Source organism: Chelonia mydas, chromosome 12 (assembly GCF_015237465.2).
Source record: "Chelonia mydas isolate rCheMyd1 chromosome 12, rCheMyd1.pri.v2, whole genome shotgun sequence".
Lineage (NCBI taxonomy): Eukaryota > Metazoa > Chordata > Testudines > Cheloniidae > Chelonia > Chelonia mydas.
Window position 1 is genome coordinate 32,407,323 of NC_051252.2, and position 18,824 is coordinate 32,426,146.

Here is an 18,824-nt window from a genome sequence, read left to right on the forward strand (position 1 = left end):
AAAAAAAAATGTGGAGCTGGCTTAGATAAAGGATCATTATAAAACACTGGAAATGGAACATCTGCAGCTGATTTTTGGGGATGTTTAAAAGTATTTTTCTTAATAAGCTGCAGGTTTCCTGTTTTGATTTTGAAAAGTGAAAGAGGCAAGGTGTCCCTCACTCCTTTCTATCACCAGTCCTTTGTTCTATTTACTAGGAAGAGCTGGAAGACAGAAGAATTATTGACTATACCAAATGCTGATCTAGTATGGGCTAGCGAATACAGTGCTTTTCATCCATAGATCTCAAAGTGCTGTACAAAGGGAGATCAGCATCATTATCCCCATATTACTCACATACAGCTAACTGGTTGTGGGAGTGGGTGAGCAGGCTATTTTGGGGGGCTGGGAAGAAGGTGTGTTCCTCCCTGTGCGTACTGTCTCAGGAAAAGGGTCTGGAGCTAAAGGATCTGCCATTTCATGGATCCACATGTCCTTCCACCTGCAGGGAGCAGGAGGGAGTAGTGGCTATGGACCAGGTCCGTGGACGAGCAGAGAATGATTTCTCCTGCATCCTGCTTGCTTCTGTGCAGTTCTCCTGTGTCCAGCTGAGCTCCATAGGCAGGTCAGGCACTGGGGAGAGGCTCCTGGAGCAAATCATGTGCTTTTGGGGTTATTTTGCTTTGGTTTGTGTGCATTTTGTCTCACTGCATGAAAAGACTACCTTCCTCAGTTTTGCTTGTCCTGGATGAAGAGTCTGGACCTGATCCCAGAGCCCTTACTCTTGCAGATAATCTAGTTTAAGTGATCCAGGCCTGCTCTTATAAGTAATGGCTAAAAGCAATCCAGTGCTCTACATAATCTTTATCCATACAGCCATCCAGGCCTTTTCAGCCATCAGAAATATTGTCACTGGTTAATCTTTCCACTCAAGATGTTGGCACATCTCCCTGAGGTTCCCAGCAAAGCTGTTGTTGAGGCATTATAAACACACAGGTTTTCATTGTCTGGCTCTGAGCCAAGGTCCTCAAACACAGGGCACGACTTATTTGCTGCACTGGCCTCAGTGCTGCCTTCTATTATGGGCCCAAGACGAATCTCCCTTGATCTTCCACTAAGAATGAATCCCTTATCTGGCATTGCCTGGCGCTAGTTAAATTGAAAGTGGCAGTGAAGAGCAAACCAGTACAGCATATTTAGGCACAATAGCCTTTGTGACAATGCAGGAAGAACTCCCCTCAGTGCCTACTCTTCATTTGGCATAGTAACCACTGGTACCAATTCCAGACATATCCTCTGCTGCCAGTGTCTGTCTTGGCACAGCAAGTCCTTACAGATGCCTGTCAAGGTAAAAGTAAGAAGAGAGAATCAATAAGAGGGGCATAAGAAAAAGAAGAAGTGCCATCTTTCTCCTTTATACTCTGACCCATGAAGGTCATGGATTAGGAGATGTATAGAACCCTGCTGCATCTCAGCTAGGAAATCAGTACCCCCTGGTTTAAACACCCATTCCATGGGAGCTATTGCAGCCCAGTGGCCTGGCTTAGGCAGGTGCCCCCTAGTGGAGTTAAGCAAAGCAGCAACTTCAAGTTCGATGCACACTTTCACCACATGCTGCTCCTTGGATGCCCAGTTTGGAAGAGCAGTGCTACAGCTCATATTTAGCTAAGAACTCCTCAGCCACCATCCCCCAGGTGGAGTACTGGCTCTTGAAGAAGGTAGGTTATGGACTATACGTGTTGTTCAAGAGTTGCCTCTGTGTAGTCACGCCAGCCATCCACCTTCCCCTCAGAGTCGGAGTTCTATATAAGCTCAGGACTGCAGGCTAGGCAGAAAGAACTAAGGCTGTCAGGCGATGACAGAACTTAAATTGCTGGGGAATTTCTTTTAAACAACAGAACTAGGGTAGCTCCAACGTCAAAACGAGACTATTTAAAATTTAGATAAAAAACCAAGTGTGAATTTGACTTGTCAACATAAAGGGCAGGAACAAAATTGTTGTTCCCAAAATTATGGATGTTAAAACATGTCAGTATTTCCCCTGTGTAGTAAACTGAAAAAAAGTCTACTTAAAAGTGCTGCTGTGAGTGGAATTCCAAGTTTCATAATATAAAATGTTCATAGCTCCTCATATAAAAACATGAAGTCCTTTTGGGGTGATACTACATGTTAAGGAAATGATTGTAATAGTATTTTTAGAAGCTTGAATAACAATGGAACACAAAAATAATTGTTAGCCAAGGGCAGTTGATGGAATGGTGTTTAACTGCTTGATAATACTGAGGCCCTCAGCTACTTAACACTTGAACCAACTCCTTCATTTTAAATAAGCATTTTTTATAGTTGGAAAAATCTAGAAACGTGAGCTTCTTCAAGCACTTTGTAATAGTAATTGCTACAGATTAGAAGAATATAGAACACTGTATAGAAGTGTGTTCCAGAATAAGACATTACACATCTAATACCTTTAACCCATAAAAGCACCCCCAAAACTTCTAGTTCAGTTTTTAATTTTTTTTCCCTTGTAAGCATACTGCTTGGTCAATAGCAAATCCACCCACTGTGAGTCAAATTCTTCTATAACGTAATCCTACTTAATTCAATACCAGAGATGAATTTGGCCTCTGAATGAAAAGATGGCTACACCAATGTTAGTTTGCAAATCATCAAACCTTCTATTAGATCTATTAGAGTTGCAGAACCTGAAGACTAGTTGTAAGGGTTAGACCTAACAGATTTCCTAGATAAATCGGATTTACTACATGCTTGCTTTCTGTTTAACACCAGTGTGCTAGATCATTATGAGATGACCAAAAGTAACTCACGTGGTACAAATTCTCAAGCAAGATCTTGACACCAACTGGTGGTTTATATTCCCAAGCATGTTTGCAGACAATCCACCAATAATCAGAGTAGCCAATGATCCTGTCACACTACCTAATTCACTGTTCCTGTGACAGTAAGAGGTATTAGGGTCATAGATCTTATCTAGTATCACAAAATTGACTAATGTGCAGGGATTAACCACTCGAGCATATTTCGACCTTTCTGATATTAATCCTAATGGAAAAATTCCTTGTGTGAATTGGAATTAGAGTGAATTTACCACCTCTGTACATGAGGAAGCTTTAGGTATATCCCTCTATCTTAGATCACAGCTCATTTTTGGTCAGGTCTGAGTGCACCGAAGGCTAGGAGTGAACCATAGAATACCAGAGTTGGAAGGGACCTCAGGAGGTCATCTAGTCCAACCCCCTGCTCAAAGCAGGACCAATCCCCAATTTTTGCCCCAGATCCCTAAATGGCCCCCTCAAGGATTGAACTCACAACCCTGGGTTTAGCAGGCCAATGCTTAAACCACTGAGCTATCCCTCCCCCCAAGGGACAATGTATGAACTTTTCAGAATACAATTCCTTTGGACAGGGGTACAGGAATCTTCTCAGCAAGGACCATGGATATAATTCTCTCAATGTGAAAAAGGCCAAATGAAGACAATTGGTTATACACCTTGCAGCATGCCTCTATAACTGAAAACAAAATGCCATTTGCAATCATATTCAACTTCACACCCCGTGTATAACTCTCTGCTAAATGAAAGTGCAGTTCCATTTTGAGAAGAGACTGTACACAAAAAATGTCACATTTGTAATCAGTGGTTCCATTCTGTTCGTGTATTCACCAATCACACCTATTTACTCTAGTGACACCAATGAATTGTTCCAGTCCTTTGCTCCAACCACTCAAAGCATGTGAGCTGGATTCTGTTCTTCTTATGCATCACCCACCAAATCAGCATCACCCAGTTCCAATCAGTTATACCTGTGCAAGCTGCTGAAAGCACTAATGGCATAACTGGAATACAACGGGATTGTAGATGTCTCTGGGGGCCCAATTTGGCCTGCAGAACCTTTATTTCTTGTGATGATAGGCAAGAAGGAAAGAAGCTTAACATTCAGTGTGAAGGATGAGAATGTAAGGGGCTCAGTTAAAAAGAAAACCTCTCATTTGATATGGAAGTCACAGAGTCATGTGGAAACCTGCAATGCCATTATTTCAATGTATGGCCGCACTTTAATGTACAGTGGATTATATTATAAATATAGACACATAATTTTGTTTAAAAAAACATAGCAATACTGTTAATCCATTGAAACAGAATAGTCCCTTCAGCAGACATAAAACAAACATATTGACTACCAATGCTAAAATATTCTGGTATGTATTATTACATTGTTCTGGAACGCCAAAACTTTTGAAACTGGCGAAGTTATTTTCATCACTGAATGTATGCACTTTTTCAGAGAACAGTGAGATCTAATTTTATTTTAAGTTTCAAGTACTTTGCATATTTTATCACCCTATAAAAAGAGCCCAAGCTCAATGTTCAACATCTATCAAACAGAGAGTGTTACTGCTGCTGGAAGCCATGAGAGCACCACTGTGGCCAACAGCAAGATCAACCCTCCATCCCTAATCAGATGTTTTATAGTATAGAGTCTGAGTTTTCTTCCATGTCCCTGGGATTTAAACCACTCAACTACTTCGGTCAGACTAAACTGCTCAGGTTTGTACCCTAGTTCTTTCCTGGCCTTTTCCATGCTGAAATAATGTGTGATGCCAGTTTTGTAAACCTCAGTGCGAGTGAGGAGAGGCTGAAAATTATAAATTCGTCCTACAAGAAAATGGACCGTTTCAGTTAGGAATGCAGAAAAATATACAACGGAGAGAGAAAGACGAACAGTTGGGAATTGGTAACCCAAGCCTTCAACTAAAGGTCGGAAAAATTCAAAGTTGTTTATTGGCTTGCCATCTGAAATGAAGTAAGCTTGGCCTGCAGCTATGTGCTGTTTAGTGGCTTTGAGTGCCTCTGAAGCAAGGATATGAGCCTGAACTAGGTTATCTACATGGACAAATTCCACTAAACTCAGAGGGTCTCCATATACAAATTTAAACAATCCCCTTTCAATGTAGCTAACTATTCTTGGAAGATGCCTTTGCTCTCCAGGCCCATAGATGCCTGCTGGTCGGAGAGCACAGGTCCTTAACACACCTTTTCCTTCTTCAAGCTCAGTGTCATTTGCCTGCAGCACTTTCATCTCAGCTAAAGACTTGGTCCGGGAGTAGTGATCAGGATGAAGGTGAAGTGGTAGATAAGGCAGAGATTCATCCCCGTTTTCTATAACTTGGCCCCCAAAGACTACATTGTATGTACTTGTATAAACCAGACTTGACACTCCTGTTTTCCTGCAAGCCTGGATGATATTTTCTGTTCCTCTCACATTAACGTCTTCTATAAGTTTTCGGTTCAGCTGCTCCCTGCCAGACATTCCATAGGAAGCAATATGGAATACACAGATTACATCTCTGAGAGCTTTTTCCACTTCAGAGAGACAGCAGACATCCCCCTGTATGAACTTCACTCCCTCTGGCACAGCTTGGATTGGCTTCAGGACATCAAAGAGAATCACGTCAACTCCCTTTTCGTATAGGGCACAACCTAAACTAAAACATGACCGAGACCATATGTTACTAAGATACATAGCGTAATGATGAATGAAACATTTCACCCATGAGTAGAAGAAACTTGTAAACTATTTCAGTGCTGAATTCTTGCTGGTCAGAGTTGTCTGAGGGTTGGTCTACACTGAATACTTACATTGGCACAGCTATATCTCTCAGGGTGCGTGAAAAATCCACACCCCTGCAGACATAGTTATGCTGACCTCACCTCTCGTGTAGACAGTGCTAGATTGATGGAAGAATTCTTCTGTCAACGTAGCTACTGCCTCTTGGGAAAGTGGATTAACTACAACAATGGGCGAACCCCTCCTGTCGCTATAGTGAGTGTCTACATGGAAGCGCTTTAGCTGCACTGGTTTAAGTGTAGACATATTCCAAGAATCAGTGCTACCTATTCAGGTGTGAGTAAGGCACAGCAGCTTCATAGCCAACAGTATACAAGGGAGTGACGGCCAGCATCACGTCTGACCACCTTTGACTGCCCAAACCTGGTAAATCAGGTACTCGTTTTGCAGCTGGTGAACTAGAGGTAGCCTTTCAATATAAGAGCAAATGAGCTCAAGCCCACGATCTTTAGCATTGTCTCTGAGGCACTGGAATCACTAAGAGACAAGAAACACAGAGCCCTGTGATGCTATTTTTACAGACTCACTTCACTAAAAAGATCTGCACTGTAAAGTGTTTGCTACTATATTTAATGTAAAATAAAGTTAATATTTTATGCACTAACCGGAAACCAAAGTAACCACCTCCTCCTGTAATAAGGACTGTTTCCTTGGTCACATTTTCTGTGTGCATCCTTTTTCCTTTGGCACTACTTTATTTGAGCAAATTGACCTGCAAATTTAAAAAAATGCATGACAAAACTGCATAATTAAAATAATTTTCACTGCATTTTAACATCTCCCCATATTTAGCAATTCTAAGTTATATATTTGTGCTTTAATTTTAGGAGACTGACTACATCATTTGCTAAGTAATGCAGGAATAGATCCCGTCCCTTTATTCTTCTAAAGGCATATACAAACAAATAACAAAAAGACCACATTGTGAATATGACAGTTACTAATATATGAACTACTAATAGCCAAATAAGCAAGAGGGTTCTCAGTTTCCATTAAATTAGGCCATATTCTGATGTTACACAGGTGTGTATTGAATAATTCAATTAAACTCACTACAAAACTACCCGGTACTATAGAAATGCCACTAATTTATACACTGAATACATTTGCATAACAATTCCATATCAAATATCCATATACCTGAAGCTTTATTAGTGTACTGTGATAATACATCAAGTACTCATATATACATAGTTGTATGTGTATATCTTTATGCAGAAATGGCACCAACTGTGGTCTACCCTTAATATATATACTCATTCCCTACCTAAACCATCATACCTGTCGAAGTATTATGTGTATATTTCACCTGTATACTTACTTGTAAATATCCCTAAAATACTCAAAGAGTGGGAAAACAAAGGGCCTGCATCAGACAGTATACTTCCTTGGCCCCAAACCTGCACAGCATAGGTTTATACACATTCCCTCTCAAGTCCAGAGGCCTATTGATGCCCCTAAACCTACACAAATGCCTAAGTCTATATAAGCAGCAGAGAGTCCTGTGGCACGTCATAGACTAACAGACGTATTGGAGCATAAGCTTTCATGGGTGAATACCCACTTCGTCGGATCATATAAGTCTATATAAGATTGGCAGGCTTTTTTATTTTCTGGGACACCACCTTAACAACATGTGTATCCAGATACACATGCTACCTATGAAGCCAGCCAATGCAATGCACTCAGTGGAATAGGGGAGGAGAGCTATGGATGACAGAGGGCTTGTCTACACTTAATGGAGGCCATCGATGCATGGGAGGTCGATTTAGTGGGGCGAGTGAAGATCTGCTAAGTCAGCTGCTGATTGCTCTCCGGTCCACTCCACCGGACCCAGAAGAGTGGACAGGAGAGCATCTCCCATCCACCCGGGAGTGTGGACCCTGCAATCAGTAGATCTAAGCGAGGTCGATACACTCTTCACATAACTCATATTGCGTAGCTTAGACCGACTTTTCCTTTTGCCTTGGTCTCCCCTCGCTCTTTTTGTCGGTCAAACGTTTGTCAGTCCGGGGTGTGCAGAGACCAGCCCCCTGAGCGACAGACGGGCCGGTGCCGACAGCGCTGGGTGGGCAGGAGACGCGCTCCCGCGGGCAGAGCTAACGCTGCTCCTTGCGGCGCTTTCTCTGAGCCGGCAGGAGCGGCTCGCTGCCGGGGAGACCGGACAGGGGCAGGGCCGCAGCCTGGCTCCGCTGACCCGCTGGGGGGCGGAAAGACAGGGGGAGGAGAAACGCTCTGCTACTGGACTCACGCCTGCCGGGGCCTGAGACCCGCCCTACCGGCTAGGCCCGCTCCGCCAGCGACAGGCCCTGACGGCTTCCCCGCGGCGGGGAGTCGGCAGTAGGCCGGGGCAGACCCGCTCTCACAGCCAGGCCCCGCCGCCTGCCGAGGGAGCGGCCTCACAGTGACAGGGAGGCGCGCCCTGAGCCCCGGGCTGCCAGTGCCCCCCGCCCCGGCTGGGGGAGCGCGGTTTGCAAAGCGCCCTGAGCCCGCCCCCCATCGGTAGCAGGGCGCACAAGTCACAGCGATGTGGGACGGACGGACGGACACACACAGAGCTCCCACCCCCCTGGGGCTCACCACAGGCGGGGCGGGGCCTGCGGACCCCTTGCCACCAGCTGGCACCGCCCGGGGACGCTAATGGTGCCCCCCCCCCTTACCTCCCAGCAGCTCCAGGCTCTCTCCCTCTCAGCTCCGCCCTGGCCCGCGGGGTGAGCCGCTTCCGGAGGCTGCCTGAGGAGAGCCCGCGCTGCTCCCATCACCGCCCCATCCCCATCCACCCGCGCGCAGAGCAATCGCGCGGGTCCGGGGCACCGTCGCCGGCGGAGCAGAGCATAGCATGGCATGGCCTGTACTGAACTGAATGGGCTTCCGTAGGGCGGGTCCTTCTGGGAGTCCGTACAACACGATGGCGGCGCTTTCGTGATCACAAGCAGGTTTTGCGCAGCGAGGGGGCGGCCCCTTGAAACGCCGCTGCCGGTTCCGTACAACAAGATGGCGGTTCCCAACATGCCTTGAGCGGGAATTGTGGGGCCATGGCGGGGAATCTGAAGGCGAGCGAGCTGCGCTCTGTGCTGCGGAGGCTGGACTCGGCCAACCGGGCTCTGGGTAAGGGAGGCCGCCCCAGTTGGTCGTCGCGAGCTGCTGGCCACCCCAGCCCTGCTTTCGTTTCATCAGCCCCCGCCCCGCCCCATGGCTGAGTCCTGGATTCCGGCTGCCCGGTGCCAACGCTGGAGACCCGGGCCTTTGGGCCTCAGGTTTCCAAGCCCTGGTTTGAGCGTCCACACGCACTGCATTGTAACCCTGACTGGCTCTGGCCCTGGGTCTCTCAGCCGTGCTAACGGCTCCACACGGCACTAGGGGCCCGTCTGGCTGGGGTATGTATGTGGCATGAGCTCTGCCCGTGATGCAAAATAACAGGGCTTGGACCGGAGTCACCCCCCCCCCCCCCAGTGCAGACCTAGGAACCCCGGGCCTGAGTGCTCACTGACCCTCATCGGACTGACTTGTGCGTGGATGGAAGAGGGCCCAAACCTGAGCAGTGTAGACCTACCCAGTGCAGCTCTGGTTTTGTATTAGAAAATCTGGGTCTGCAGTGCTGGCTGGTGGTGGTCAGAGCCTGCCTCTTTCCTCCCTATAGTGACCCCCTCAGGGCCTACTACTGAACCATGCAGAAGTCTGTCTTTTGAGTAAGGGCATATCACATTTTCATGATGCTCAAACTCTGCTGTGGTGCTCAACCTGACTCCTCTGTACCCCAGTCCGGTATTGCTGTAACTCGGATGCTGTCTCTAGGCTTGGGAAGTGTCTTTTGGGAGCAGTCCAAATGCAGTTGCAATTTATAGTTCATGCAATTGAATAGGTATAGGAGATGGCCATGCTGACTAATTAAGTCTGCATGGGAAACCTGGAATCACCAGTGTTGCAAAGCCAAATCCTGCATCAGCGCTGGTATGAACAATGGTTTTAAGCACCTGTGTTAGAAACTAGCAGAGGTGGGATAGCCTTGGTTTTAAGGCACTACATTTGGACTCAGGAAATCTAGGTTTATGCCTGTAGTTTGAAGTGACTAATGATTTTGGGTGCCCAATCTGAGGCCTCTTTAAAGAAGTCTGATTTTCAGAAGGTGGGTGCTCAGCAGAAAATCAGGCACCTCAAAATGTTTCAAATTGGGCACCCAAAGTCTGAAGAATTTAGGCTTACCCCAACTCTGCCACAGCCTGCCTGTTTCAGAGTAGCAGCCATGTTAGTCTGGTTCACAAAAAGAAAAGGAGTACTTGTGGCACCTTAGAGACTAACAAATTTATTTGAGCATAAGCTTTCGTGAGCTACAGCTTACTTCATCGGGTGCATTCAGTGGAAAATACAGCCTGCCTGTGTGACCTTGATATTTCTGTAACTCGGTTCCCAATCTATAAAATAAGTAATAATACTTCCTCCCACCTTTTGTCTATTTAGATTGTAAGCTCCTTGAGGTGGGGATTGTCTCTTGCTATGTGTATGTATAGTGACTCGCACAATGGAGCCTTGCAAATGCTTGGGGTCTTTAGGTACTACTGTAAAACAAAAAAATAAATAATAGCATAACCATGAAGTCTGTCCTAAATGCCAATTCCACAATGAGCAATTTAAATCAGGTGGTGCTTTAGAATTCAAAATCTATCATCTTTGCTGTTTGTGTGGCCAGAATCTGTACCTCTTTTGTTCATTAGTCCTTACAAGTGTAATACTTGCAGTACCCCCTTTGAATTGCCAAAAGGTCTGAGATGTTTGAGATTGTAATATTTACAGGTGTCTGGCTGGAATCTGTCTGTTCTTCTATTTTAGTCAGTCAGGGCCCTTGGAATCACTTTCTGTATCTAGAGCAAGATGCCAGATTCTGATCTTAGTTACATTGTTGTAAATCTGGAAGAAGTTTGCCATGTTCTGAGTTGTCTGCCCTGGGAAGTTACATTGCAGTAGGAATGCAACCATGAGGAGCTGGGGTAAGTAACACATGGCTTTGTCATGTGAGCCCTTGCCTACACAGAGGCTATGTTAAATGCAACAGTCTTATCCTTTACCTGAATACATACAGTCGCGTTCCACCATGATGTAACTTTTCAGTGTAAACAAGCCCTTTATGTCTTGTACAGTGCTAATATGGGTTTGTTACTAAGCAAACAATGCATAATGGCAACAGAGTTCAGTAGAATCACTACAGCGTTACATTAGTGTACTTTATGTCAGAATCTGGTCCAAGGAGTCTAAAACTTAACCGGTAACAGCAACAACAATTAAAAAAAATGTAAAATTGCATTACTGATGCTTTTCTTTATTTCAGAGACATGTATTCAGTCACTTGGAGAATGTCAGAAAACACTCCAAAAATCAATTCAGTGTCAGAACTACTTAAATCACGTAAGCATGATTATAGTTTCTAGTTTTCAAAAATCTTAAGAGGAAAGTAGGAAAAATGTGCTACTTTTTGTTTTGTTTTTGTTTTTTGTTTTAAATTCATGACTGGTAAGAGTAAAACCAAGATCTATGGAAAGTTTAAAAATCCATTCATTGTTCAGAGGGTACCTTATTTATTAACCTTTTTAATAACATTCACATCTTATCAACAGTGTGTTCCAAGGTAAAATTTATGCATAACATCTGAAACTATAAGGCATTATGTATTTATTTTAGCCTTCTGATTCAAAATTTCTTTTGGCTTTTAACTATATACGTATATAATGGGCGTACTCTTGTGAACATTTATTCGTTTGTATGGTTAATTATTTGTAGGATTGGTCTCTAATATGTAAACATTTGAAAAGTAAGATACTGAGCCCTGAATTTGGATTGAGATCTGCTAGCATTGTCCCATAGTGGATTCTGATGCGATATTGGTACTTTGTACTGTTAAAACAGATTGCACTTCCATCTGAATATGTTCAGACACAGTTATAGCGTGGAATGGAGCAATATTATCCTAACTACTGCCCTGATCCTGGACAATGCTCTGTGTGAGCAGTGCCATGCTCTTGCATGGAGTTCTATTGATCTCAGCAGTACTCTGCGTAGGCTTACAGATCTATCTATGCAGAGCAATTTGTAGGATCAGGATCTCTCTCTTTTGTAAGTAATGGTTTTATGTACTTTCATTCCTTTCTTGCCTTCAGCATATTAACTGTGTTATATGGAGTGTTAAGAAGTTAGTTCAGATCTTTTGGTACCTACTGGCAGATATTAACTCCTTAAACCATACAGCATCTATGTGAGAAAGGTGGGCAAATATTATTCTCATTTTATGGTGGTAGAGCTGGGTTTAGAACTCAAGTGTGTATGGGGAGGAAAGGATTTTTGGACCCTTCCCCATGAACAGTCAACTAGTCCATACTGCCTCACATTTTAATAAAATAAAACCGCTGGCTTTCTTAAGACTATAAGGGTGCTTACTAAAGTCAAGTATATCATATAATCTTACAAATAGACTTCTCATTCTAGTTTCCTTGTTCTTATACAGTGGAACACATGCCTTTGAAATCTTACACAAGTTTTAATTCCAGTTGGCTGAGGTGGGGTGAGGTTTACTGCTTCAAACATAAGCCTTGTCAACATTTCAAATTCTACTACTTTTTAAAGTACTCAACATATCAGAGACCTGTGTTCCCTCTAAGCTACGTGGCTGCTCAGGAGTGATTCAAGTGCCACACACTTGATTAGCAGAGCTGCGCACATCCGGCAGCGTTTGTTCAGGTGCCCCTCCCGCCCTGGTGCTTTGCAGCCACATTGCTCCTGCAGCTGCTCCTTGGACCCTCCTACTGGCTGTGCAGAGCGGGAGGGGAGGGGGGTTCTGATATCAGGGCATCCCCCTCCTCCTGCCCCATACCTCATCCCCACAGAGCAGGGGAGAGGGGACAGGGCTCAGGATTTGGAGCAGGAGAGAGCTGCTGAGGTCTGAACGAGCCTCCGGGCAGTGAGGGAGTTCCTTAGAGACAGCGCATGGTCTCTCAAACTTCCCCACCAACCAGCTCTCACTCTGTGTGTGTGTGTGTGTGTGTGTGTGTTTGTCTCTCTTTCCGCCTCCCTCCCCCCCTGCCCATGTACCCCATCTCTGCAGAGCGGGGAAGGGGGGACAGGGCTCAGTCAGGAGCTGGAGAGGTTTCAGTGAGTGCCTTAAAGAGCGCACGGCATCTCTCGGAAACTTCCCCAGCAGCCAGCGTGCACACAGTCGTTCTCTCTCACCTCCCAACATATACTTGTGTTGTTGTTGTTGTTACTTTTTGGTACTTCCTGCAATGCACATATATTCTCTGTAATTTTATTCTTTCAAAATGTGTTATTTTAGTTTTTGACCTATGCATTTCATAATTTTTATTTCTCTCACACTTAAATTTAATTCTTTGAGGAGTGAGTTCTAAAATGCTTAACCTGTCCTGGCTGGAGTAATTATCCCTATGGTAACTTTTAAAAAAATATATAGATTATAGCTAGGTTTTTTGTTTCTACTGGTGGCGCGCATCTGCACGTTTATTCCACACATGATGGAAAAAATTAGAGGGAACATTGTCAGAGACCCAAACATATTATAACATGGCTTGTTTTGCCTGTGTGAAGAGGATCAAGCTATTATAACCCTTTTAAGGAATTGCTCTCTAACCTGGAATCCTTAAATGGCAAAATGTCTTGTGTAAATGGTGTCTTATTTGTCATGGCTTTAAATGAACCTAAACTTCTGTGCAGTGATGCATAGGGATTTTTAAATCAGCAGTTAAATGGAGCAAAGTAAGCAGCTGTAGTGAACCACATAAATTAGAAAGAATGAGCAGTCAGCTCATTAATACCCCAATTTTTAGTATGCTGATTCTCTGCTATTTAAAATGCTTAATTAGTAAAACGATTTTGCCATCAAATCACAAGGCATGCCAACCATCCTATATTGGAGCCCAAGACAATAAGTTCCTATGAGAATCCACCTTACTGGTTTTACTTTTATTGGGAGAATAAACTTTAATTATGCTATTTTATATGATATAAACTGATTAATTTTGTTTTCTTTTTCCTTGGCTATTCAATTGGAGGAAAGAGGGAAACAAAACTTATAATTACAAATGTGTTAAATCCATGAGAGCCCAAAACATCCTAATGGACTTGCAAAATGTGTAAAACAGTTTGGTTTAAATTATACAAAATCAGGTGGAAATAATTGAGTATATTGTGGGAGGTGAGAGAGATTTGTAATGTCTGAAATAAAAATAAATCTTGACGCTTCTTAAAAAGGAAGATTTTTAGAGGGCAAGGATAGTCCTATGGGTAAAACAGTTGGGCAACATGGGTTCTGCTGCTGACTCTGCTGTAGACTTTCTATGTGACCTTGAGCAAACCATTTTCCTCACTTATAAAGTGAGGGTGATATTGCACTTATCTGCTGCTATGAAGCTAAATTCATTAATGTCAACAAATCTCTTTGCGTTCCTCAGATGGATGATGCTTTATAAATTACTCCTGGGGGAATTCTGCGCCAAAAAATTAAATTCTGCACACAATATTTTAAAATTCTCCATATTTTATTTGTCAAAATAATACAATATAATCACAGCAGTTTCAATTATTTTTGTAATATATTTCAAAATACCTGTCAGCAAGTATGTCTGTAACAATACAGACAACAAAAAAGATTCAGGAAATGTTTTTTAACAAATAGATTCCTTACTAGGTATATTAATACAGAACTCTGAGTAATTTGTTTAAACTACAGTTCAGAACTGTATTTCTCGTACCCCACAGAAGCAGTGCAAAAGCTTGGGAGAGTCAGGGATAAAGGAGGAGCTGAGGGAGAGGGAAGTAATTGCTGGGAAGGAGCCTGGGTGTGAACTTGGAGAGTTGTTGGGTACAGGTGGGAAAAGTATGGAACAGGTTTTTTGGGGGGGCAGGAAGGGATTGTTAGGGAGCATCCCCCATGTAGACCCTGGCTGACCTCTAGCCTCTCCCATTCAGTCAGGCACCTCTGCTCCTGTGCCCATGTGTCTCTGCACCCCCATCCAGGTGTCCCTCCACCCTCACTCAGATGCCCCCTCCCTCTGTCCCCATGTGTCTGTGTGTCCCTATCCCCATGTGTCCCTGTGCCCCCTCAGCCAGCCCTCTCCACTCATCTTCATGTGTCCCTTCATGGCCTGTCCCCATGTGTCTGTGCCCCCACTCAGCCTTCCTCCCTGTAGCTCTGCACTCCCTCCCTCTCTGCCAATATGTCCCTGCAACCCCTCAGCTAGCCCCCTCCTCTCATCTCCATGTGCACCTCCCTCCACCTGTGGCCCTGTGCTTCCACTCCCATTCAGCCCCTGCCTAAGTCTGTCCTCCCACACTAGCCCTCATGAGCCCCTGTCTGACCCCTCAGCAGCCTAACGCTGTCTGTCTCCCCATATCTCTTGTCGCCTGACCTGGTCCGACAAGCACTAAAAAGAAGGCAGGCTCTTTTTCTTTCCTGTCATAGCTGGGTCTGGCCAGGAGTGGCCGTTGTGTTCTAGGCATCACAGCAATCTCTGGTGGGCAAAAGGAAGAACTGTAGTAACTTTTCAGCAGAAGCTATTTTCTGCCCAAAAAACCCAAAGAAAAATATACACAGCTCGTGAAATATGCACACACACGGTGGTGCAGAATTTGCCCAGGAATAATAAATATAATGGTACTGCTCCCAGACAGCAGGGACCTGGGGCTGGAAGCCATCACAGCCTGGCCTCATCCCCTCGGCACCAATGGGGCTCTGACTGGGGAGCTCTGCCTGTAGTAGGGGAGCCAGACTGCAGGTACTTGGCTCTGGGAATATACCTTCAGAACTTCAGTCGTTTGTGTGTGGGTTTTTGTTATTTTAACCGTGTCCATCTGCCACTACCCATGTCTGTCCTTTGCATCATAGCATCAGCCCTCCTATCTGCATTCCTTGTTACCATGTCCCTCTACAGTTTCCACCACCTCTACCTACTCTGCTTCCCCTCTCTACCCTATCTATCGCACCTCTCACCAGCACAAATCTAGATCCCACATCCGCATCCTCCGCCTTACCTCTGGTGACCCTTGCCTCAGTCCTGGTCTTCCCTTCATCCCAACACTCTTTGCCTCCCACGCATAAGCTGCTTATCTTCACTTTCATGACTCTTTGTGGCCTAACTCCACACTACCTATTGTGACATTCTCTACCTTGGGGGAGCGTCCTGTAACTCCCATATTCCTCCTTTATATGTAATTATGATCTTATCTTACATGGCATTCTTTATATGCATCGGGGAAAGGTTATGAACTGCCCAAATATCTAAATATGTATAGCATTAGTGCATATGAAGTTATGAGATTGTGTTGTATGGTTGTCGGTAATACATGCAAGGAAAGTAATCAACGCCCAGGCGGGTGTCAAACATCAACAGCCGTCGTCCAGCAAGGGAGTTACAATTCAGTGACTCACCTGCATCAGGCCACACACCAGGGGAATTGTTTAACCTTGCCAGGGGACTCAGGAATGCCCACCAGACATGCCTGGACTTGTGTTCTCCAAGCACATGGACTAAGGGTATAAAACAGAACATAGTGGCCACATGCTTGGCCTTGCTCCTTCCATCACCTACGCTGCAAGTAGCAAGGACACTGAGAAGACTGAAGACTCCAACAGAGGGGACTGACCCAGATTTCAAGGGTGAAACCTGCGTAATATGAACTGTAATATCCAGTGGGGTGAGAGAAACTGCTTAATCAAGGTGTTGCCCAGTTTAATAGGGTTGAGAGTTTAGACTGTGCTTATATTTTATTTATTATTATTATTTATTTTATTTTATTTATTTTTATTTATTTAAATTATTATTTATTTTATTTATTTTATTTTAGTAACTAACTCTTAAACAAATTGACTCCAAAAGATAGATTTTAACTGTTTATCCCTAGCAGTGAGTTTGCCTGAAGCGTTTGGTAGTCTGCTCAGGTTTGCGAAGGCTAGTGTATATCCACTTTCCATTGATGAAGTGGTGAACCAATTAATAAATTTGCACTGCAAGACCATATATTCCTGAGGTACAAGGCTGGGAGCTGGGGGGATTTGGCTGGAGCCTTTCTCTGTGTGATTCAAGAGTGGCTCGGGGAGCATTCATGCAATCTAGCCGGGTGTTGGGTCTCCTTATGGGGTTGTGCTGAGTGATAGCAGTGCCTGGAGGGGTTTGGTGCTGGTCACTAGGAAGGCATTGTGAGAGACAGCCCAGGCTGGTGAGTTAAAGGGGCACAGTGGTCCCACAGTCCCAGGCTGTACCCCGGGGATCCCGGCACACCTGTCCTCTCTCATTCACTATCAAATCGCCTCCCATCAGCGAGGGATGCCAGCCTCCATTGCCCATATGTTAGATTTTCAAACAGGAACCTTTGTGCTTTCTCTCATCCTGTCTCAGACACGTGGGAGGAGTTCCCCATAAATACTGACAATGTTTCCTCCTTCAAATCTCTCCTTCAAACTCTCCTGTGCCACGATGACTACAAATACTTGACAGTGGTTAGGTTACTGATGCCACTACTGGTCATGCTGACTAGTATTGTCTCATTGTTTTTTTGCACTTCCCTGTCTGTATCCTGTTGTCTGTTTATATTATACTTAATCTCTACCCCAGAGAGTTTAGAATCTATTTTTGTTCTGCTTGTGCAGCACCTCGCCCAATAGGATCCTGTTGCATCACTGAGGCTACGGCGTACTACGGTAGTAATACTTATTAATAAACAGGAATCAGTTATGTGGCTTACAGATTTTTGATATGTAAGCAAGTCTGACACTGAAAATTGAGACCATGCCTTTACCTAAGGGTCTTTATTGTTTATAACATGGTATTGCTCTAGGAAAGTCTACATTTAGACATGCAGAAAACCTCACACATAATGCACTTATCTCGGCGTAGAAACAATCCAGCAGGAATAAGTCCTTCCATTATTGAAACTATTTGTTCCACAGCAGGAAAAGAAAAAAAGATTTAAAAGTTAATGGCATTTGCTGTTTCCCTGGCACTAATTCAAATAGCTTGATATTTGCTTATCTTAACAGTTCTCTCATCACTCTTTCTCTGACCTACCTTCCTGTACAGAATGTGTGTGTATTATTTAATGCAAACGATACTTCAAGCACTGACTGGAAGAAAGTGGGATCTGATAATTAGAGCAGAGGATTCCCAGTCAAAATGGCAAATACCGTCATCAATTTTGAAATTCCTTTCTCTTCTTACTGTGAAAGAACTTATCTCTGAGACAAGTCATCCAAACTTTATTTGCCTCAATTTACCTATGGGTAAAATGGATGCTGGAGTAATCTCTTTTTTACAGGAATCTTGTGAGGCTGTAAGCTGTTTGTGAAGCATTTTGAGATCCTTGGATGAAAGGTGGTGTGTAATAGTTTGCATTATGGTGGTTAGAATTACATAGTACCAGAGAGGTGTATAGGAGTCCCTATATATTTCTTCCAGTGTATATTAAACATGACATATTGCAGCAGTGCCAATCCAGTCCTAGGCTTCTAATGTTCTCATCAAGTTTTTGGATGAATATCCTTTTGTGTATGGCCAGAAGTCAAGTCCAAAAGAGACTCCATACTACGACCTAGTCAACCACACATCTGGGCTTTACTTTTCAGCAGCAAAGTGGTGGGTTTAATATTTAGGTAGTTGCCTCTGTGACTACTGTATTTTTCACTCTGACCTGGCAGATGGTGCTGTTGTACCACACACCTGATTTAACACCTTTCAGAGATGTTTTGCATAACTATCATAATTATATCATCGGTACCATAGCGTCAGTACTTGCATTTTAACTGCTGACTAGGGGCAGCACATTCATAGCGTACCAGCAAGCTACAGGAAAAGAGAGGCTAGCTATTTTGTTCTGGATATGCAGGTCCAGAATCAGTACAATTTAAGTCGGATAGTTGCTCTTGGCTGTGTTGGGATGTACAGGAGGCTTTCAATGTGTAATATGATGTATACAGCTAGAAGATCAGTGTTTTGGGGTCTTCTGTAAAAAAGACTAATATTTTATATATACTAATAATATTCACTAATATTTTTAGCACATGAACTTGATCCAAAGGATTCAGGCTTGATAAGAAAGATTGTATATTTTTTATTCTGATAGGTTTCAGAGTAGCAGCCGTGTTAGTCTGTATTCACAAAAAGAAAAGGAGTACTTGTGGCACCTTAGAGACTAACCAATTTATTTGA

The 18,824-nt window shown here is 43.9% G+C and overlaps 1 protein-coding gene across 3 annotated transcripts; it reads right to left on the bottom strand.

Moving 5' to 3' along the window:
• Positions 1–4,014: 4,014 nt before the first annotated feature.
• SDR42E1 (short chain dehydrogenase/reductase family 42E, member 1) lies at positions 4,015–8,597 on the bottom strand. 3 transcript variants are annotated; one of them, XM_037877530.2, is made up of 3 exons: positions 8,486–8,597; positions 6,231–6,337; positions 4,015–5,482 (listed from the first exon to the last, which is right to left on the bottom strand). In XM_037877530.2, the coding sequence occupies exons 2-3, from the start codon at positions 6,296–6,298 to the stop codon at positions 4,375–4,377; spliced, it is 1,176 nt and encodes a 391-aa protein (XP_037733458.1). In that variant the 5' UTR covers positions 6,299–6,337; positions 8,486–8,597; the 3' UTR covers positions 4,015–4,374. The 3 variants fall into 3 exon arrangements, with proteins under 3 accessions (XP_037733458.1, XP_037733457.1, XP_007059330.2); XM_037877529.2 differs by lacking the exon at positions 8,486–8,597 and adding an exon at positions 8,286–8,428; XM_007059268.4 differs by lacking the exon at positions 8,486–8,597 and adding an exon at positions 7,365–8,137.
• Positions 8,598–18,824: the final 10,227 nt, after the last annotated feature.